This window comes from Ovis aries, chromosome 7 (genome assembly GCF_016772045.2).
Source record: "Ovis aries strain OAR_USU_Benz2616 breed Rambouillet chromosome 7, ARS-UI_Ramb_v3.0, whole genome shotgun sequence".
In the NCBI taxonomy this organism is placed as follows: domain Eukaryota; kingdom Metazoa; phylum Chordata; class Mammalia; order Artiodactyla; family Bovidae; genus Ovis; species Ovis aries.
Genome location: NC_056060.1, coordinates 76,935,309 through 76,958,495, shown reverse-complemented (window position 1 = coordinate 76,958,495; position 23,187 = coordinate 76,935,309). Strand labels below are relative to the sequence as shown.

The following is a 23,187-nucleotide window of genomic DNA, read 5'->3' as shown; positions in this document are numbered from 1 at the left end:
CTGTATAATTGTAAGGGATTTGATTTAGGTGATATCTGAATGGCCTACTGGTTTCCCCTACTTTCTTCAATTCAAGTCTGAATTTTGCAATAAGGAGGGGAGGTTAACCAAAAAATTAATGCCAAATATATTAGTCACTGCTGTCTGGGTAAAGGAAAAAATGTGAAAGAAATAACAGAATAATACCTAAAACACCTGGGAGGGAAGGCCATGTAATGCACTTTGAAAAGTTCACAGATATTCCTGAGTATCCAGGAAGTCACGATTATGCCCAAGGCCAGGTATATCCTTAGATGATTACAACTCTTGCTGAGCTAAAGATTTTGTCCAAGCAGGAAGTGAAGATTAGTCAGAGTAGTAAACTGCCTAGCTGAGTGTTGAAGGTGTGCTAAAATATATACAGAGAGCTCATCTGCAAAGAATGGGAGATTTTCCTTTTCTGTATATACATATTTTCTGGGCATTTAGGAAATTATGTAAAATCACTAGCTGACCATGAAGCTAATAGAAAAGAGACTTTAGTGGTCACACACAACAAAGAATAACAGACTTGACAAAAGTAGTTCAGGCAAGTTAATCAACAAACAACAATAATTTTAACAGGTAACAATAACATACCCTGGGGAGGAAAGAGAATTTGATTTTCAGAGTTGCTACTAATCATATTCACAGGGTTCGGTTTTCAACAACAAAAAATAAGGTATGCATAGAAACAAGGCATTATGACCTATGTATAGCAAAAAAGAAGAAGAAAAAACAGAAACTGTCCTTGAGAAACTGTAGACACTGGGCTAATGAGGCAAACTTTTAAATTAAGTATTTAAAATATATTCAAAGAGCTAAAAGCAACCTGGAAAAGAACAAAAGAAAGCATGGTGATGATATATAACCAATAGGCAATATCAATAAAGAGGTAGAAATCATAAAAAGAAACCAAATAGAAATTCTGAAGTTGAAAAGTATAACTAAAATAAAAAATTCACTAGAGGGATTCAGTATCAGATTTGAGGAAGCAGAAGAAAAAAGTCAGTGAACTGAAGAGTAGAAATAAAGAATAAAGAAAAATGAACAAGGTTTATGAAACCTATGGGACACGAACAAGTCTACCAAGGTATGCATAATGGGAATCCTATGGAGAAGAGAGAAAGTGGCAGAGAAAATATTTAAAAAATATTGTCTAAAACTTTCAAATTTGATGAAATACATGAATCTACACTGTGAAGAAAGTTGAGCACCGAAGAATTGATGCTTTTGAACTGTGGTGTTGGAGAAGACTCTTGAGAGTCCCTTGGACTGCAAGGAGATACAACCAGTCCATTCTGAAGGAGATCAGCCCTGGGATTTCTTTGGAAGGAATGACGCTAAAGCTGAAACTCTAGTACTTTGGCCACCTCTTGTGAAGAGTTGACTCATTGTAAAAGACTCTGATGCTGGGAGGGATTGGGGGCAGGAGGAGAAGGGGACAACAGAGGATGAGATGGCTGGATGGCATCACTGACTCGATGAACGTGAGTCTGGGGGAACTCCAGGAGTTGGTGATGGACAGGGAGGCCTGGTGTGTTGCAATTCATGGAGTTGCAAAGAGTCGGACATGACTGAGTGACTGTACTGAACTGAACACCTCCAAGACACTCAGAGGCCCCCAGTTGGCTTCACTAAAAATTTTATCAAATATTTAAAGAAGAGTTAACATAAATCTTTCACAAACTCTCCTATAAAAGAGAAGGAAAGGTTTTGTATTATGTGGTCAGTTTGCCCTGATACCAAAGACAAATAAAGATGACACAGGAAAAGAGTATTACAAGCCATATCCAATGGACAGGGAAGCCTGGCATGCCATAGTCCCTGGGGTTGCAAAGAGGCAGACATGACTGAGCGACTGAACTAACTATCCTTTGTGAATATAGATGTTTGGCAAACAGTCTAAATAAAATATTATTAAACTGAATCTAACAGCAGATTAAAAGTATTATATACTATGACCAAGTGGGATTTATTCCATGAATCTAGCGGTGACCCAACATAGTAATTTATGTGTAATATAACAATTTATAATACAAAACATTAATAAAATGAAAAAAATCCACATGATCCAAAATTCCAAATAATATAGAAAAAGCCTTTGACAAAATAGAACACTTTTTCATGATAAAGATACTCAGAAAACAAGGAATAACTTTCCAAATCTCATAAATAGCCTCTTTGAAAACCCCATAGCTAATATCCTACTTAATGAAAGACTGAAAGTTTCCTTTAACATCAAGCTCAAGGATGTCTGCACTCATCACTTCTTTTCAACATTACTAGAAGTTCTAGCTAGGGAAATCATGCAAGAAAAAGAAATAAAAGGCACCTGAATTCGAAAGGAAGAAGTAAGATAATCTCTACTAATCAGTTCAGTTCAGTCAATCAGTCATGTCTGACTCTTTGCAACCCAATGGACTGCAGCATGCCAGACTTCCCTGTCCATCACCAATTTCCAGAGCTTACTCAAACTCATGTCTGTTGAGTCGGTGATACCACTATATAAATATATATACACATATAGATGTGTGTATATATATGTATTATATATATATAAATACATAGTTTTTCCACAGAAAGAAATATTTGAAGTAATAAATTCAGCAAAGTTGTAGGATACACGAGGAACACACCAGAATCAGTTGTATTAGCACTAATGGTGAAAATTTCAAAAAGAAAATTAAGAAAGCAGTTCCATCTACAACAGAATCAAAAAGGATAACACAGTAAGGAATAAACTTGACCAAGGTGGTGCAAGAATTATACACCAAATCTTACCAAACATAAGAAGACATAAATAAATGGAAAGACATATATTAAAATGGCAACACTATCCAGAGGGAATTATAAATTCAATACAACCTCTATCAAATTCAAACAGAATTTTCTGCAGAACTAGAAAAGTCCACCTAAAACTCATATGGAATTCCAATGGACTCCACATAGCGAAAACAATCTTGAAAAATAAAGTTGGAAAACTCATACTTTTCCATTTCAAAACTTACTTCAAAGGTGCAGTAATCAAAACAGTGCAATGCTGCCGTAAGGACAGACACACAGATCAATGGGATACAACTGGAAGTAACGAAATAAATCCTTTATACTTTTATAGTTGACCAATTTTTGACAAAAGTGCTAAGATAATAATCTTTTCAACAAATTCTGCCAGAACAACTAGATATCCACATTTATAAATGAAGTTCTACTCTTCCCTCACACTATATAAAAAAGTATCTCAAAATGGATCAAAGATCTAAATGTAAGAGCTAAAAGTGATAAAATTCTCAGAAGAAAACAGAGGGATAAATGTCCTTTACTTTGGATTTGGTAATTGATTCTTAGATATGTTATCAAAAGCGCAGAGACAAAGGAAAATTTAGGCAAATTGGACATCATCAAAACAAAAAGTTTCGTACATCACAGGATATTATCACAAAAGGTTGAAAAGACAATCAATAGAATGGGAGAAAATATTTGCAAACCATCTATCTGACAATAGTTTAGTATCCAGAATATACAAAGAATAATTAAATGGAACAACAAAATATAACTCATTAATAAAATACCTCATTTTAAGAAATGAGTAAAACAACTTGAATAGACATTTCTCTGAAGAAGATATAGAAATGCCGACAAGGAACATGAAAAGAAGTTCATTATCATTAGTAATTGGGGAAATACAAATCAAAACCACAATGAGATACTTAACACCCACTCAATGGCCCTGATCTATTTAAAAAAGGAAAGTAAAAAATGTTGTTGAATATGTGGAGAAATTTGTAAAATGTTGTAACTCTGTGAAAAACAATTTGATGGTTCCTCACAAAGTTAAACATAGAATTACCATATGATTCAACAATTCTATTCAAGGTGTATAACCAAAAGCATTAAAACTTGATTTTCAAACAAATGCTTGTACACAGATGTTGATAGCAGCATTATTTTAACAACCAAAAAGTGGAAACAACTAAAATGTTTATCAGCTCATCAATGGCTAAACAACATGTGGTATACTTATACAATGGAATATTTTACAGCTATAAAAGCAGAGTACTGATACTGCTACAACAGAGATGAACCTTAAAAACATGACGTGAAGTGAAAGCAGCTAGATATCAACAGTCACATATTGCATGATTCCACTCACGTGTAATGTTCAGAGTGGGCAAATACATACCCAGTACGAAAATTAGTGGCTGACAGGGGATGAGAGGTATGGGTATGGGTAGTGACTACTTACTGGGTGTGGTATTTTTGAAGGGTGATAAAATATTCTGGAGTTAGACAGCAGTGATGCTTGCACACATTGTAAATGTACTAAAAGCCATTGAATGTACACCTAAAAATGGTGAATCTTACTTCAATTATATTGAAAAAGAAATCCTTCCCTAATCTATTGCTAAGCTAAATCACTTCAGTTGTATCTGACTCTTTGCAGCCCTAAGGCCTGTAGCTTGCTAGGCTCCTCTGTCCATGGGATTTCCCAGGCAAGAATACTAGAGTGGCTTGCCATTTCCTTCTTCAGGAGATCTTCCCAACCCAAGGATCAAACCTGCATGTCTTATGTCTCCTGTATTTGTAGGCAGGGCTTCCCTTGTGGCTCAGCTGGTAAAGAATCTGCCTACAATGTGGGAGACCTGGGTTCGATCCCTGGGTTTGGAAGACCCCCTGGAGAAGGGAAAGGCTACCCACTCCAATATTCTGGCCTTGAGAATTCCATGGACTCTCAAAGAGTCAGACACGACTGAGCGACTTTCACTCTTTACCACTAGTGCCACCTGGGAAGTCTCTGATCCGTTACAATGAAGATTTTGTCCTATATAAATCTATGAAAGCTTTACAGTTCTGCCTTTCATATTTAGGTCTCTAATTCTTGCACCAGCAATGTACTACTTTATATTATTTTAAGTCTTGCTATTTATAGAGCAGATCTTCTCACTTTATTCTTTTCTTATTCAAAGAGGATCTTGGTTATTTTTGATCCTTTGCACTTTCTGTTCTGTATAAATTTTAGAAATAGCTTGTCACTTTTCTCTCTCTTCTTAATTAAATACACACATACACATACCACATACAAACTGTTAGGATTTTATTTACTACCTTTGTACAGAAAAAGATAATAAAGTTTTAAAGGATATCCCTCTAATTTACTAAAAAGCATTTACTTCTGGGGGTGTGTGAATGCAAATGAGAATGAGATGAGAAGATGACTGAGGTGGATGCTAATCTTACCTATATTTCATCTGTATGTTTTAATAAAAAGAATGTACTCATGTATTACTGTACACTGAAAAAGTTTTAGTAATGAAAATTCTGGGAGGGATGTTTCAAAAATTAAGAAGTGGTAAATATGCTCAACAGCTAGGGAGAGCTCAAAAAAAGGAGCATAATGTCTTGTACAGAATTGATAGTGAATAATTTTTTCTTTGATAATAAAGAAGTTGAAGAAGCCAATAACAGAATTATAGGCTCTCTTGAGATAGAAGGAATAGAATAAAACATTAACTCAGAAAAATAGTTTAAGCAGAAAGGACAGTTGTTTAGCCTTGGCGATCTTATTAATATAATAAGCAAGAGAGAATAGGGGAAATGAGAAGATTAAAAAAAAAGTAAAGCTCTAAAAATTGCAATTGTTACAGCCACAATAGAGAACAGTATGGAGAATTCTTAAAAAAACTAGCAAAAGAATATCCATATGACCCCAAAATTCCACTACTGGGCATATACCTCGTGAAAACCAAAACTGAAAGAGGCGCATGTACTCCAATGTTCGTGGCAGCACTATTTACAACAGCTAGGACATGGAAGCAACCTAGATGTCCATCAACGGATGAATGGATAAAGAAGTTGTGATACATATATATGTATATATATATACACACACACACATATATACACACACACACAAACACACACACACACATATATATATATATATACACACATACCCAATAGCATATTACTCAGCCATAAAAAGAACACATTTGAGTCAGTCCTAATGAGGTGGATGAACCTAGAGCCTGTTATACAGAGTGAAGCAAGTCAGAAAGAGTAAAACAAATATCATATATAAATGCATATATATGGAATCATGGAGAAGGCAATGGCACCCCACTCCAGTACTCTTGCCTGGAAAATCCCATGGATGGAGGAGCCTGGTAGGCTGCAGTCCATGGGGTTTCGAAGAGTCGGATATGACTCAGCGACTTCACTTTCACTTTTCACTTTCATGCATTGGAGAAGGAAATGGCAACCCACTCCAAGGTTCTTGCCTGGAGAATCCCAGGGATGGGGGAGCCTGGTGGGCTGCTGTCTATGGGGTCACACAGAGTCGGACACAACTGAAGTGACTTAGCAGTAGATGGAATCTAGAAAGATGGTACTGATGAACCTATCAGCAGGGCAGCAATGGAGAAGCAGACATAGAGGACAGACTTATGGACACAGTAGGGGAAGGAGAGGGTAGGACAAACTGAGAGTAGCATGGAAACATAGAAATTATCATATGTAAAATAGGTAGCCAGCGGTAATTTTCTGTATGATACAGGGAGGTCAAAGCAGGTGCTCTGTGACAACGTAGGAGGGTAGGACGGGATGGGAGGCGAGAGGGAGTTTCAAGGGGAGGGGTATATCTACCTATGCCTAATTCAAGTTGATGTATGGCAGAAACCAACACAGCATTGTAAAGCAACTATCTTCCAGGTAAAATTAAAAAAAAAAAAAAAAGGGATCAGTAAGAGATGAATGAAAACCTTGCTAAAGTAGTGAAATTTGTAATAGGTAAGTCAGCACAAATAAAGAGAAATGTCAAGTAACTTCCAAAAGAAATAACATTCTTACTTTTAAGAGCACTCATCTATATTTCTATTATCTATGCAACTGAGAACATAGGGAAAGCAATTTGCTTCAGTTGCTATCAAATCCTGTGTAGATATGTACTGTAATTTCAACTGTGAACTACTAAACAATAGTAGTTGTTTAGTTCCCTTCTCCTCATGAAGGGAAATTATAATTGGAATACTTATTTTCTTAGGATCTGATTATTTCTAGTTATGTAGGTATTCTGTTCTAAAGCTGTTTTCACTGAGCAAACACTTCTAAAAAATGAAATGGAGAATTATATTATCAAAATTAGAGTACCTAGCCAAAATATCATTTCCTTTTAAATTCTGTCTTTTGAATTGCTAGTAAGAATATCAACAAATGCACAACTTTGTATCTTGATGCTAGAGAAATTCTTAAGTGAGCAGACATTTTCCCTTTCAATCACTGTTTATACCACCTAATACCTTTATTTTGAAAAAATATTTAAACTAACAGAAAAGTTGCAAGACGAATAAAATAGAAGACCTGTTATCTGGATTAAATTTTGGATAGCTAGTGATCAAACTTATAATAATTGAAGTGAGTCTCCCAAAACAGCCATATATAAAGAAATATGGCTTTCATAGCAACAATTTGCCAGTCTCCATGGTGAAGCTTTTGAAGTCCTTGTCTAGCCTGGTGGTTAGCTATCTCATATAAAACCTTTCCTAGTTATGTCTCTGTTTAGAGATATTTAAGGTAGGCTGAACCCTCTTAAAAATCCTATTATACATCCAAGTGTACAGTACAGGATCTGAACTAATAATAAAAATAGATTACATATGAATGCCTAAATGGGTTCTTTCAGAAAAAGAAAAATATATATATATCACATGTCTTTCCAGAGCTTCTAATACTGGTCAGAATACCAATTAAAGTTCTATGATTAAGCACTATGAAAATTTTGCTAAAGAATAAAACTATCAAACCAGAGTATCTTGAGTTCTGTAAGGTATCTGACAAGCCATATATTTGACAAGAATTCCAAAAGTTCTTGGAACAAGATAGACAAAGAGGCTTTTGATGGGCTGTAAGAGAAATACGTCAGCTGGTTAAGCAATTAACCAATAGGCTTTCTGATAGCATGTGAAATAGCCTATCCTAAATAGCATGTACATCATGAGAAACGCTGGGCTGGAAGAAGCACAAGCTGGAATCAAGATTGCCGGGAGAAATATCAATAATCTCAGATATGCAGATGACACCAACCTTATGGCAGAAAGTGAAGAGGAACTAAAAAGCCTCTTGATGAAAGTGAAAGAGGAGAGTGAAAAAGTTGGCTTAAAACTCAACATTCAGAAAACTAAGATCATGGCATCCGGTCCCATCACTTCATGGGAAATAGATGGGGAAACAGTGCAAACAGTGTCAGACTTTATTTTTTGGGGCTCCAAAATCACTGCAGATGGTGACTGCAGCCATGAAATTAAAAGACGCTTACTCCTTGGAAGAAAAGCTATGAGCAACCTAGATAGCGTATTCAAAAGCAGAGGCATTACTTTGCCAACAAAGGTCCGTCTAGTCAAGGCTATGGTTTTTCCAATTGTCAGGTATGGATGTGAGAGTTGAACTGTGATGAAAGCTGATTGCCGAAGAATTGATGCTTTTGAACTGTGGTGTTGGAGAAGACTCTTGAGAGTCCCTTGGACTGCAAGGAGATACAACCAGTCCATTCTAAAGGAGATCAGCCCTGGGATTTCTTTGGAAGGAATGATGTTAAAGCTTAAATTCCAGTACTTTGGCCACCTCATGCGAAGAGTTGACTCATTGGAAAAGACTCTGATGCTGGGAGGGATTGGGGGCAGGAGAAGGGGACGACAGAGGATGAGATAGCCGGATGGCATCACTGACTCGATGGAGGTGAGTTTGAGTGAACTCCGGGAGTTGGTGATGGACAGGGAGGCCTGGCATGCTGCGATTCATGGGGTTGCAAAGAGTTGGGCAGGACTGAGCAACTGAACTGAACTGAACTGAACTAGCATGTGAAACAGCCTATCCTAAAAAAAGTTCTGTAAGTGACTTGAGTGACAACATGATTAATGTATTTGCATTATTTGCATAAAATATAAGATGTCTTATACAGATTTTGAAAAAGTCTCCTTGGGGTGGATTGATCAGTTAAATGTAGCAAAATGAAATTCAACAAGAATATATGTGAGGACCTGGATTTTGATTAAAATCAATGGTATAAAAAACCCACAAGAATTTATGATTCATATTTTTAAAGAAAAGCCACATTTTATGATTTTGTCTAGACAGAGACCTTATGAAGTATGACTATAATAGATGTTTTTAAATATTCATGAGTTTGTTTCTTAACAATTATTTACACCTACTAAAATTATTTAGGATTTTTGATGTTCTTAATGGTCTTAATCAGAGTTTTTATTATAACATGCTATTTCATATAAATTTGCCTTCCAGGAAAATAAAAATATATAACCTTGCTGATGTATTCCAGTATCAATTTCCGATTGTGTATTTGTCTAAAACTCTTAGAAAAATGTCTGCTACGTAATCAGCATTTAAAAGCTGTCTGTTATTATTACTACAGCTGCTTAATATATTTGTTTAGTATAGGGAAAAAATATGTTGATTATTTGTTTATATCATGGAAAAGTTCCTATAAATCATGGAGAATGCTAAATATATATACATTTTTAATATGTCTTATGAAATTAGTTGGATAATATTTCACATTTTTTCATAAAATATAGTTAACAAATATTCATACACGGTATATACTATGAGTCAAACTGTGCCAGATGTTGGTTCAGTTCAGTTGCTCAGCCATGTCCAACTCTTTGTAACCCCACGGACTGCAGCAAGCCAGGGTTTCCTGTCCATCACCAACTCCTGGAGCTTATTCAAACTCATGTCCATTGAGTCGGTGATGCCATCCAAATCTCATGCTCTGTCATCCCCTTCTCCTCCTGCCTTCAATCATTCAGGGTCTTTTCAAATGAGTCAGTTCTTCGCATCAGGTGGCCAAAGTACGGGAGTTTCAGCTTCAGTATCAGTCCTTCCAATGAATATTCAGGACTGATTTCCTCCAGGATTAATCATATAAACTAAGAAATGTGATTCTTGTCTCATGGATGTTATAGATAACATATACAGAAATCAAAGTGAAAGTGTTAGTCGCTCAGTCATGTTCAACTCTTTGTGACCCCACGGACTGTAGCTGCTAGACGCTTCTGTCCATGGGCTTCTCCAAGCAAGAATACTGGAGTGGGTTGCTATTTCCTTCTCCAGTGGATCTTCTCAACCTAGGGACTGAACCCAGGTTTCCCGCATTGCAGGTGGATTCTTTATCATCTGAGCCCCTAGGGAAGTCCCATAGAAATCAAACACATGAATAATATATAGTTGTAAATTGTGGTAAGTATTATAAAGGAAAATAACAAGGTGTTATGAGAGAGAATAACGAGAAAAATTTAGATTGGAGAAGGCAGATCAGCAAGGTCTCTCTGTGATTAATGAGACAATGAAACTGGAACAGAAAGATACACAGAAGTTAGCCAGGCAAAGAGTGGGGTTAAAAGCTTCTCAGTAGTGGTAACAGCATGTTCCCAGAGCCAAGACAAAGCTGGATGTAAACTTAGTGAGCAATGGGGAGAGGGAGAGAAATGGTAACAAAAGGACCTAGAAACAGATTATGTAGAATCTAGCAGAACAGAAACTATCCAATGCCAAGGCTCTAGTTGTTAAAGCACAGTGCATACTATTTCCCAGGTTTGAAAAAGTCTATGAACTTTATTTTAATATAACTTCCTACTTACCTTATTGATAATAGCAATCTTTTTGAAAAACTGTAAGAACATACATTTTTTTACCCAAGTAATGATCACTACAAGTTTATAACAAATATATACACAGTCAGTCCACAATATTACTCGATGGTCAATGTTAGGAAAAAAACAATTGGCATCCTAATAAATCAATCCCTATATTGACATCTATCAGTTCAGTTCAGTTCAGTCACTCAGTTGTATCTGACTCTTTGTGATGCCAGGAATTGCAGCATGCCAGGCCACCCTGTCTCTCACCAACTCCAGGAGTTCACTCACACTCACGTCCATCAAGTCAGTGATGCCATCCAACCATCTCATCCTCTGTCATCCCCTTCTCCTGCCCCCAACCCCTCCCAGCATCAGAGTCTTTTCCAATGAGTCAACTCTTCGCATGAGGTGGCCAAAGTACTGGAGTTTCAGCTTTAGCATCATTCTTTCCAAAGAAATCCCAGGGCTGATCTCCTTCAGAATGGACTGGTTGGATCTCCTTGCAGTCCAAGGGACTCTCAAGAGTCTTCTCCAACACTATAGTTCAAAAGTACAAAAAAGACCTTCACGACCCGGATAATCATGATGGTGTGATCACTCATCTAAAGCCAGACATCCTGGAATATGAAGTCAAGTGGGCCTTAGAAAGCACCACTACGAACAAAGCTAGTGGAGGTGATGGCATTCCAGTGGAGCTATTTCAAATCCTGAAAGATGATGCTGTGAAAGTGCTGCACATATGCCAGCAAATTTGGAAAACTCAGCAGTGGCCACAGGATTGGAAAAGGTCAGTTTTCATTCCAATCCCAAAGAAAGGCAATGCCAAAGAATGCTCAAACTACCGCACAATTGCACTCCTCTCACACGCTAGTAAAGTAATGCTCAAAATTCTCCAAGCCAGGCTTCCACAATATGTGAACAGTGAACTTCCTGATGTTCAAGCTGGTTTTAGAAAAGGCAGAGGAACCAGAGATCAAATTGCCAACATCCGCTGGATCATGGAAAAAGCAAGAGAGTTCCAGAAAAACATCTATTTCTGCTTTATTGACTATGCCAAAGCCTGTGACTGTGTGGATCACAATAAACTATGGAAAACTGACATCTATAGTAGGAATATAAAAGTTTTTGGTTTTTTCAATTTAAATTTTGAGAAACTCAAACATTTATTACTAAAGATCACATAATCTTCTAAAAAATCCCACTATGTGGCATCCATATGAATAGAAACAAATAAGTATAAAAAAGCACACTAAGCCCATGGACATCTTGAACAGAAATTTTAATTCAATTTGTAAACATCCATGCATTACTGAATTCCTTTCATATGCCAGCAAAAATTGTGAAAGACTCTGAAGTGGGCAAAAATATTATTAGGTGTCTTGTGTTGTCAGAGAAGGCAATGGCACCCCACTCCAGTATTCTTGCCTGGAAAATCCCATGGACAGAGGAGCCTGGTAGGCTGCAGTCCATGGGGTCGCTAAGAGTTGGACACGACTGAGCGACTTCCCTTGTGGACCATTTTGAATTATCTGTACTCTTCAGTCTTTTAGATATTTTACAAATCTAAGTTATAAAAAAAATGAGAGTAATGTAAAAAGTTTTTCTCCAAGTGACCCTTTTTCACTAGGGAAGTACAATGTACTGTCACGTCCAATTTACCTTAATGGAACTTACATTCCAGGTTCCTATGCAGTGTTGTTCTTTATGGCATCAGATTTTACTTTCACCACCAGACACATCCACAACTGAGAGTTATTTCTGCTTTGGCCCAGCTGCTTCATTCTTTCTGGAGCTATGAGTAGTTGCCCTCCACTATTCCTCAGTAGCATATTGGACACCTTTCAACCTAGGGGGCTCACCTTCTAGTGTCACATCTTTTTGCCTTTTCATACAGTTCATGGAGTTCTCATGGCCAGAATACTGGAGTGGGTTGCCATTTCCCTCCTTCAGGGAACCACATTTTGTCAGAACTCTTCACTATGACCCGTCTGTCTTGGGTGGCCCTGCACAGCATGGCTCATGGCTTCACTAAATTACGCAAGCTCCTTCACCATGACAAGGCTGTGATCCATGAAGGGGAATTATCCTTAGTATTTCCAAAATAAAGAAACTGAATTTTTAATACTTCAAATATGCTAGACTTAAAAAAATCAATAGAAAGTAATTTGTAAGGATTTTAAAAATCCAAGTTCATATAATTAGGGTAAATCTTTGGCAAATGTGATAAGCTTAAATAATTATAATTTAAAGACTGTCTTGAAATTTTTTATATGTTAAATATAAGTATATATTTTGTTTTGCGTGGGCTGCTTTCTCTAAACACATAGAGGTTTACTGACTGAACAAGCTTAAATTACTCCTAAATTACATGTCAGCTTGAATATAATTTCCACGATCTTTAAGTAACTTAAACTTTGGGTTGATATTAATTAATTAGTGGATAATCATTAGAAATATGGATAATTTTAAAATAAGAATTAGGGGACATCAATTATTAATAATAAATAAAATTTTTTATTGTGGTGAAATATATACAACAAAATTTACCACTTTAATCAGTGTACAATGAAATGGCATTAAACAAACACACAATGTAATACAAACATCACCACTATCCACCACTTCCATCATCCCAAAAGAAAATTTCCTAAGTTTTAAACAGTAACTCCCCACTCCCTGTTTTCATCTATCTTATTTTCTGTCTCTATGAATTTGACTAATCTGAGTACCTCAAGTAAGTGAACTTATATAATACGTTCCCTTTTATTTCAGCTTATTAAATTCAGCATAATGTTTTCAAGTTTCATCCATGCTGCAGCATGTATCAGAACTTCATTTCTTCTATGGTTGAATAATATTTCTATTATATGTATATAATATTTTGTTTATTCATTTATTTGCTAATAAATATTTGGGCTATTTCCATTTTTTGGCCATTATGAATACAGCTGCTATCAACAGGAGTGCTTGCTTTCAATTGTTTCGGGTATAGAAAGAGTGGTAGAACTGCCGCATCACATGTTTAACTTTTAGGACCACAAAGGTGTTTTTCACTGTGGTGGCACCATTTTATACTCCCTCCAGTAAAAAAAGTGCATGAGGGTTCCAATTTCTTCAGATTCTCTGCTTTATTTGCCTCTAATTATTTTCCGGGTTATTTGTGGGAGAAGGGTGGTGGTGGTGGTTAATAAAACACCTAAATGGAAGATGGGCTCGATAAAGGACAGATATGGTATGGACCTAACAGAAGCAGAAGATATTAAGAAGAGGTGGCAAGAATACACAGAAGAACTATACAAAAAAGATCTTCATAACCAAGATAATCACAATGGTGTGATCACTCACCTAGAGCCAGACATCCTGGAATGTGAAGTCAAGTGGGCCTTAGAAAGCATCACTACGAACAAAGCTAGTGGAGGTGATGGCATTCCAGTGGAGCTATTTCAAATCCTGAAAGATGATGCTGTGAAAGTGCTGCACTCAATATGCCAGCAAATTTGGAGAGCTCAGCAGTGGCTGAGGAAAGGTCAGTTTTCATTCCAATCCCAAAGAAAGGCAATGCAAAAGAATGCTCAAACTACCGCACAATTGCACTCATCTCACACGCTAGTAAAGTAATGCTCAAAATTCTCTAAGCCAGGCTTCAGCAATATGTGAACCGTGAACTTCCAGATGTTCAAGCTAGTTTTAGAAAAGGCAGAGGAACCAGAGATCAAATTGCCAACATCCGCTGGATCATGGAAAAAGCAAGAGAGTTCCAGAAAAACATCTATTTCTGCTTTATTGACTATGCCAAAGCCTTTGACTGTATGGATCACAATAAACTGTGGAAAATTCTGAAAGAGATGGGAATACCAGGCCACCTGACCTGCCTCTTGAGAAACCTATATGCAGGTCAGGAAGCAACAGTTCGAACTGGACATGGAACAACAGACTGGTTCCAAATAGGAAAAGGAGTATGTCAAGGCTGTATATTGTCACCCTACTTATTTAACTTCTATGCAGAGTACATCATGAGAAACACTGGGCTGGAAGAAGCACAAGGTGGAATCAAGATTGTCAGGAGAAATATCAATAACCTCAGATATGCAGATGACACCATCCTTATGGCAGAAAGTGAAGAGGAACTAAAAAGTTTCTTGATGAAAGTGAAAGAGAGCAAAAAAGTCGGCTTAAAGCTCAACATTCAGAAAACTAAGATCATGGCATCTGGTCCCATCACTTCATGGGAAATAGATGGGGAAACAGTGCAAACAGTGTCAGACTTTATTTTTTTGGGCTCCAAAATCACTGCAGATGGTGACTGCAGCCATGAAATTAAAAGACGCTTACTCCTTGGAAGGAAAGTTATGACCAACCTAGATAGCATATTCAAAAGCAGAGACATTACTTTGCCGACTAAGGTCCGTCTAGTCAAGGCCGTGGTTTTTCCTGTGGTCATGTATGGATGTGAGAGTTGGACTGTGAAGAAAGCTGAGCACTGAAGAATTGATGCTTTTGAACTGTGGTGCTGGAGAAGACTCTTGAGAGTCCCTTGGACTGCAAGGAGATCCAACCAGTCCATTCTGAAGGAAATCAGCCCTGGGATTTCCTTGGAGGGAATGATGCTGAAGCTGAAACTCCAGTACTTTGGCCACCCCATGCGAAGAGCTGACTCATTGGACAAGACTCTGATGCTAGGAGGGATTGGGGGCAGGAGGAGAAGGGGACGACCGAGGATGAGATGGCTGGATGGCATCACTGACTCGATGGACGTGAGTGTGAGTGAACTCCGGGAGTTGGTGATGGGCAGGGAGGCCTGGCGTGCTGCGATTCATGGGGTTGCAAAGAGTCGGACATGACTGAGTGACTGAACTGAACTGAAATCAATAATATTGGTAGGTGGCTAACTCAGCATTTTCTCTCTTAAGTTACAAATACATGCTCTGGGAAGTAGACTCTCCCTGATTGGTCCTATCAATCGAACATAGTTTTCTCTATGCTGTGTGCTATGCTTAGTCACTCAGTTGTGTCTGACTCTTTGTGACCCCATGGACTGTAGCCCACCAGGCACCTCTGTCTATGGAGATTCTCCAGGCAAGACTACTGGAGTAGGTTGCCATACCCTCCTCCAGGGGATCTTCCCAACCCAGGGATAGAAACCTAGTTTTCCCATGTTGCAAGCAGATTTTTTATCGTCTGAGCCACCAGGGAAGCCCATTATTTCCCAATGGGAAATCAGCAACTCTTTCTTTTCATAGCAGGCAGCAGATTTTCTTGTAATCAATGCATCTTGGGACCACCATTATTAAGTGGGACTTCTCCAGAAGATTTAGTTTCTGTCAGTGGGATAAGATTTCTTATTATGTTTTTCCATGGCTCACTTGCCTCTTTGTCTTAAATGCCTCTCACTACGTTTGGAGTTGTGGAAGCATATTGCAAGCATACAAAGTATAGCTGTAATTTTTTTCACATTTGGATCCAGTCTCCTTGAAATGACCTTTACCCTTATTTAGTAATCAGAGGGGCAAGATTTATTTATCCCTGTTCCCTCCTGTGTGGTGTTGTTGTTCACTCACTGAGTCATGTCTGACTCTTTGTGACCCTGTGGATTGCAGCACACCAAGCTTCCCTGTCCTTCACTATCTCCCAGAGTTTGTTCAAACTTATGTCCAAGGTGTTGATGATGCCATCCTCTGTCGTCCCCTTCTCCTCCTGCCCTCAATCTTGCCCAGCATCAGGGTCTTTTCCAATGAGGCGACTCTTTGCATCAGGTAGCCAAAGTATCGGAGCTTCATCTTCAGCATCAGTTCTTCCAACAAATATTCAGGGTTGATTCCCTTTAAGATTGACTGGTTTGATATCCAAGTAGTTCAAGGGATTCCAAAAGTCTTCTTCAGCACCATCGTTCAAAAGCATCAATTCTTCAGTGCTTAGCCTTCTTTATGGTCCAACTCTCACATCCATACATGACTACTGGAAAAACCGTAACTTCGACTATATAGACCTTTGTGAGCAAAGTGATGTCTCTGCTTTTTATTAGAAATATACTGTCTAGGTTTGTCATGGCTTTCCTTCCAAGGAAACCAGAATCTTTTAACTGCATGGCCACAGACACCATCTGCAGTGATTCTGGAGTTCAAGAAAATATGTCACTGTTTCCACTTCTTCCCCATCTATTTGCCATGAAGTGATGGGACAAGATACCTCCTGTGTGTCACACTCTCCTACTCTCTATTCCCTTGAGTGAGGTTTCTTACTCAAATATGAAACTTCAGGGATTCCTATTTTATATTTTTCAGTTATTACATGGAAAATTTTTCACTTCTTGTTTAAAAAAATATAAATTTATTTATTTTAATTGGAGGCTAATTACTTTACAATATTGTATTGGTTTTGCCATACATCAACATGAATCCGCCACAGGTATACACGTGTTTCCCATCCTGAAACCCCCTCCCTCCTCCCTCCCCGTACCATCCCTCTGGGTCATCCCAGTGCACCAGCCCCAAGCATCCAGTATCATGCATTGAACCTGGACTGGAGATTCCTTTCATATATGATATTATACATGTTTCAATGCCATTCTCCCATATCATCCCACCCTCTCCCTCTCCCACAGAGTCCAAAATACTGTTCTATACATCTGTGTCTCTTTTGCTGTCTCGCATACAGGGTTATCATTACCATCTTTCTAAATTCCATATATATGCGTTAGTATACTGTATTGGTGTTTTTCTTTCTGGCTTACTTCACTCTGTATAATCAGCTCCGTTTCATCCACCTTATTAGAACTGACTCAAATGTATTCTTTTTAATGGCTGAGTAATACTCCACTGTGTATATGTACCACAGCTTTCTTATCTGTTCATCCGCTGATGGACATCTAGGTTGCTTCCATGTCCTGGCTATTATAAACAGTGCTGCAATGAACATTGGGGTACACGTGTCTCTTTCAATTCTCATTTCCTTGGTGTGTATGCCCAGCAGTGGGATTGCTGGGTCATAAGGCAGTTGTATTTCCAGTTTTTTAAGGACTCTCCACACTGTTCTCCATAGTGGCTGTACTAGTTTGCATTCCCACCAACAGTGTAAGAGGGTCCCCTTTTCTCCACACCCTTTCCAGCATTTCTTGCTTGTACACTTTTGGATTGCAGCCATTCTGATTGGCGTGAAATAGTACCTCATTGTGGTTTTGATTTGCATTTCTCTGTTAACGAGTGATGTTGAGTATCTTTTCATGTGTTTGTTAGCCATCTGTATGTCTTCTTTGGAGAAATGTCTATTTAGTTCTTTGGCGCATTTTTTGATTGGGTCGTTTATTTTTCTGGAATTGAGCTGCAGGAGTTGCTTGTATATTTTTGAGATTAGTTGTTTGTCAGTTGCTTCATTTGCTATTATTTTCTCCCATTCTGAAGGCTGTCTTTTCACCTTGCTTATAGTTTCCTTTGTTGTGCATAAGCTTTTAAGTTTCATTAGGTCCCATTTGTTTATTTTTGCTTCTATTTGCTGTATTCTGGGAGGTGGGTCATAGAGGATCCTGCTGTGATTTATGTTGGAGAGTGTTTTGCCTATGTTCTCCTCTAGGAGTTTTATAGTTTCTGGTCTTACGTTTAGATGTTTAATCCATTTTGAGTTTATTTTTGTGTATGCTGTTAGAAAGTGATCTAGTTTCATTCTTTTACAAGTGGTTGACCAGTTTCCCAGCACCACTTGTTAAAGAGATTGTTCGTCTTTAATCCACTGTATATTCTTGCCTCCTTTGTCAAAGATAAGGTGTCCATAGGTGTGTGGATTTATCTCTGGGCTTTCTATTTTGTTCCATTGATCTATATTTCTGTCTTTGTGCCAGTACCATACTGTCTTGATGACTGTGGCTTTGTAGTAGAGCCTGAAGTCAGGCAGGTTGATTCCTCCAGTTCCATTCTTCTTTCTCAAGATTGCTTTGGCTATTCGAGGTTTTTTGTATTTCCATACAAATTGTGAAATTATTTGTTCTAATTGAAAAATACCGTTGGTAGCTCTTTGGTTAGACACTACATACTGAGATATGCTAACATGCTTTTTGGTTGCACACCACAGTTGACCCATCTCTATCTCTAACATTTTTAAAGTACTCTATTGGCTCAGGTAACTGAGAAGTCAATAAGGGCTTGAGTAAATGGTCAAACAATGTGACCAGGACTCAGGATCTCACTTTCTCTTCCATTTCTTAGGATTGCTTCTTTATTTATTTATTTATTGGGAGGCATTACTTTGATGGTTCAAGATAGCAATTCTTTTACAGTTATATATGTCCTCATTCATATTCAATAGAAAACAGAGAGTCTATGTTCCTAGCAGTGCCAATAAAACCTAATAGATTTTCTTATTGACCTGAATTATGTGTTTCTTGAATTAAACCTGTGGCTACGTGAAATACATATGCTGGAGGGTTAGTCAGTCTCATCCAAATCACATGACTGGGGAATGCGGTAAAGTGTTAGGAAGAGGGAACTGCAAATGGCTGCTGGAGAGGCAACTAACACCTAACCACTACAAGCTTCAGGGGCATTCCTCAAGCGTCTTCGTTTCCTGAAAAAGCAACCTGTTGGTTTGGCAATGGCAAGTATTCAGGTCACTAGGAACTAACTATTGAAGAGTTATTCAAATCTTTTTGGTTATTCAAATATTTTTCATGTAATAACATAACACGCAGAATATGACAACTTGAAAGCTTGGTTATGAATAGAAAACTTCCAAATATTTCAGTTTGAAAATCAGGATTATTATTATAGTTGCTATGGTTGCTTTATAATATGAGAACACAAAAGACAGTTTGGTATATTTTGGAATGTTTATAATTTATAGTAAAGCTATAGCTGGAGAATTCAGCTGTTGACTGAAATTCTTAATCATTTTATTAACCAATATTTCCTTTTTCTACTTGGCCTCTGACTTGGCTAAGCTTGTTTCTAACCAGGTGTGGCTTGTTCAATAGATGGTTAAAGTCACCATTTGGTAGCTTATCCACCGAAAGATAACCAATACTACTTTTCCTCCTTGCATTCCACTGAAATGCTGGGTATTTTTCTTCTAAGGATTATAAACAAAATTATACTTTATTACTTTTCTTACTTTATGTTCATATCAGGGACTGAGTGTTTTTTTTTGGAAGCCATGGTCTAAATTGTCACTGCTTATTCGGTTATACTTACCAGTTTAATCTTTTCTAGCCTGACACTTTTCACAAAGTACCATTCACAGCCAATGACTGAAAGAAGTGATGAAAAAAAAGTGAACGTATTAGTCTGACTCTTTGTGACCCCATGGACTGTAGCCCTCCAGGTCCCTCTGTCTATGGAATTCTTCAGGCAAGAATACTGGAGTGGGTAGCCATTCCCTTCTCCAGGGGACCTTTCCAACCCAGAGATCTCTTGCATTAAAGGTGGAATCTTTACTGTCTGAGCCACCAGGAAAGCTGGAAAGAAGTAATACATATCCTTAAAAGTTTCTATCTGAAGATGAGTAATATCAGCCTTTGTACAAAGCCTCAACTCTCTAAATGGTTGTAATGCAAACACAGTTATAGAAAAGAAAGATGCAAAACCATAAGAAAAAAGCAAGATTGATATAAATTAAATATTATTTTGATCAATCTGTTTAGATTTTTAAAACTTAATGTGATCTTACAGGATTATCTTAATTAAGGCAGGCAATATATTTTAAAGTATGTGATGAAATTACTAAATAAAAAGACTTCTGAGTCATGAATTTCTTGGAAATCATGTGATGAAAGTTCATTGCCACATACTATAAAATCTTAATGATGGTAGAGTACTTCAGGTATAGGAGAAACTATTAAATTCCTTGATGGAAGATACTCAGTGGCACTTTTATTTTCAACAAAAAAGCAGTAGTGAAGGTCCTTCAGAATAAAACACATCTTCTGTAATAAGTTACAGCCTACCTCTAAGGACAGGAGGTAGGCTGTATGCTTGCAAAATCATTAATGCAAAAGCCTCTTGTCTTACCGGTTCCTCTGCACTGCCTGTTGCATCATGGGAATAACTGATGAGACCAGGGATGGGCTGCTCACCGTGTGCCATGATAACAGCAGGACTGGTGTAGAATGGATGCTTCTAATGCACAACACATAACAACGATGAATACAATGACAGGAAAACATGAAACTATACAAGCAAAATGACTGGAAAGGAAAAAAGTTGAAAACAAATGGAACACTGAAATGCCCAAAATTTGCAAATGTATAATGACAAAATCAGCTTAGAATTCAGATGGTATACGCTTTTTTTAAGGTTGAAACTGATGGTACTTTTAACTCTTAATTAAGAGTAAAAGAAAGAAAACATATGATGATTTAATAATGTACCTATTTCATCAATCAGTTCCATAAAAACAAAACAAAATGAAATAAAACAAACCTCACACATAACTTAAATACTTACTACCCTAAGTAAGGATTTAATGGATCACTGAATGGATCGGGAGATGGAATGAGCCAGTTTTCAGTGAAGGAACCATCTACTGGTTGTCTGAATGGACACTTCAAAAGGATCTCTATGATTCTTTTCAATATAAATGTTCTCAAAAAGTCCTCTCATGCTAAGCTCATAGCTGAAATTTTGGAACGAGCCATAAAACTTTAGGAATTACTTCATAAACGATTAGATTACCAATCTTTACATTCTCGATCAATGAACAAGCATTACTTCCAGAAGGGATATGCTACTGTCTGAAGATTTTAAAGTATACAAGGTCGGTTATATGACATATGGTTAACAATGTAAATCATGTTCTGTGACTCTGACATGATGATGAAATTTACAGAAGTAATGTATGGTACTATTTACTGTACTAAATACTGTATGGTACTGTATGGTAGTATTTACTCCCAGAATTGCTTGAAGAGAACTTGCAATATTTTGATACTGCTTTAATAATATTTATTGCTTTATTAAATAAAAAATACAAATACCTTACATCCATTTCTTCTCCATATGACTGGTGTAAATTGTGTCCAACAGTTAAATAAGTGGTAGTTAATTGATGAAAAATCTTGTCTTTAAAAAAAAATATATTAACCTTTCTCAACTAATTTCTTGAACCATCTTAGGTCTCTTACCCTCTTTTGATGCTCCTTTAAGAATTTGTGAATGTTTGATGTTCTGAATACATAAACATTATATATTTAATATGATCACAAAACTGACATCTTCACAGAGTTCTTAAATGTCACATTGTTTATCATGGGAGCTATTGCTTCAATAGGTAACAGCAGAATCTTTAATGCCTCAGAACTCAAAACAAAACTTAAATGTTTCAAGAACTCAACATAATGGAGGGAATACAGCTGTAGAGTGTCATGAATATTCCAGTTCTTTTTAAAGGATGCCACACAATTGTATTTAACTTATGGAAGAATGGGATGGAAAGAGAGATGAAGCCAACACATTCACCTACGGGCCCTTCAGATCTCTGGGTCTCTCTCAGCAGGCTTACCTTGGCTGCAATGGCTGCTGCAGTTATATGTGATGAAGAACTGTCTTCTGTTGAAGCAACACCACTATCTTTCTTCTCTTCTTCCTCTTCCTCACATTGAACCCCTTTGTCTTCTGTCTGTTTATGGGGGCTAGTTGTGGGAGGAGGGGAAAGAGGTGGTGGCGGGGAAGGTAAATCTTCAAGTTCATCATGAACTTCCTTTACTTTTACAATGGCATCACGTAAAAGGTCAATGGCATGAGGTAGGGCTGGTAGTATGAACTGAAAGCATTCCTGTACGCAAGAGGAAGGAAAAAAAATGAAGATAAAGTATTTTTATAGGCATGTAAAATGGGAGCAATCAAATTTGTGATTTTGGATTTACTTGTGATTTTCTCTCCATCTATCTTAAGAATGAATCATATTTAATGTATTGTCTTTGCAATGCGAAATATGAAGTAAGCTGGTATATATTACAGTATTCTCCATAAGCTGAAGAATTCCACTATACAAACACACAGCAATTTTTTTTTTTAAGTAAAACTTCTACACAACTTTGGGATTTAAAGATACATTATGAGAGAGCAGATAACAGTTTTTACCTTTCTGGTAAAAGAAGGATACTAGAACTAACAAACCAACTGAATACTGAACTATTTTATTCAGAGAACTTAGGTTCTGATTACAATTGTAAAGTACAGATAGACAAAATTGTGCAATATGTAAAAGTAGATATAAGTTTGTGCAGCATAAAAGTCAAAACAGTCTCTCTCTCTCTCTTTTTTTTTTTTTGGGAAGGAGGTGAAGGAAAGTACAGCATTTATTGTAGGGTGCTAATAAGTAAGGAGAATAGGCAGCTAATGCCCAAAATATGTCCATTATCACCTATTATCACCAAAAGAAAACAGGTGAGAACTTTAAAATCAGAAAGTAAGGCCAGATATATCTGGAGAGTATATTTGGGCAGAAGTCTTTCTCTTTCACATGTGAAGCAACTTACCTTCAAATCTAATATGTAAAGAAATATCAGTTACTGGAATATCTGGAAGGTAACTAA

At 37.2% G+C, this 23,187-nt stretch overlaps 1 protein-coding gene across 19 annotated transcripts in view; it reads right to left on the bottom strand.

The window, feature by feature from the left end:
* The window catches only part of GPHN (gephyrin), a 563,152-nt gene that overhangs the window by 210,649 nt on the left and 329,316 nt on the right, over positions 1 to 23,187 (bottom strand). For 11 of the 19 annotated variants that reach the window (XM_060418186.1, XM_060418187.1, XM_060418188.1 and 8 more), the window contains 2 exons: positions 22,152 to 22,424; positions 20,663 to 20,770 (listed from right to left, as the gene is read on the bottom strand). In XM_060418186.1, coding sequence (XP_060274169.1) covers positions 20,663 to 20,770; positions 22,152 to 22,424 — 381 coding nt within the window. The remainder of the gene's footprint in view (positions 1 to 20,662; positions 20,771 to 22,151; positions 22,425 to 23,187) is intronic. The other 8 variants (XM_060418183.1, XM_060418184.1, XM_060418185.1 and 5 more) reach the window with 1 other exon arrangement.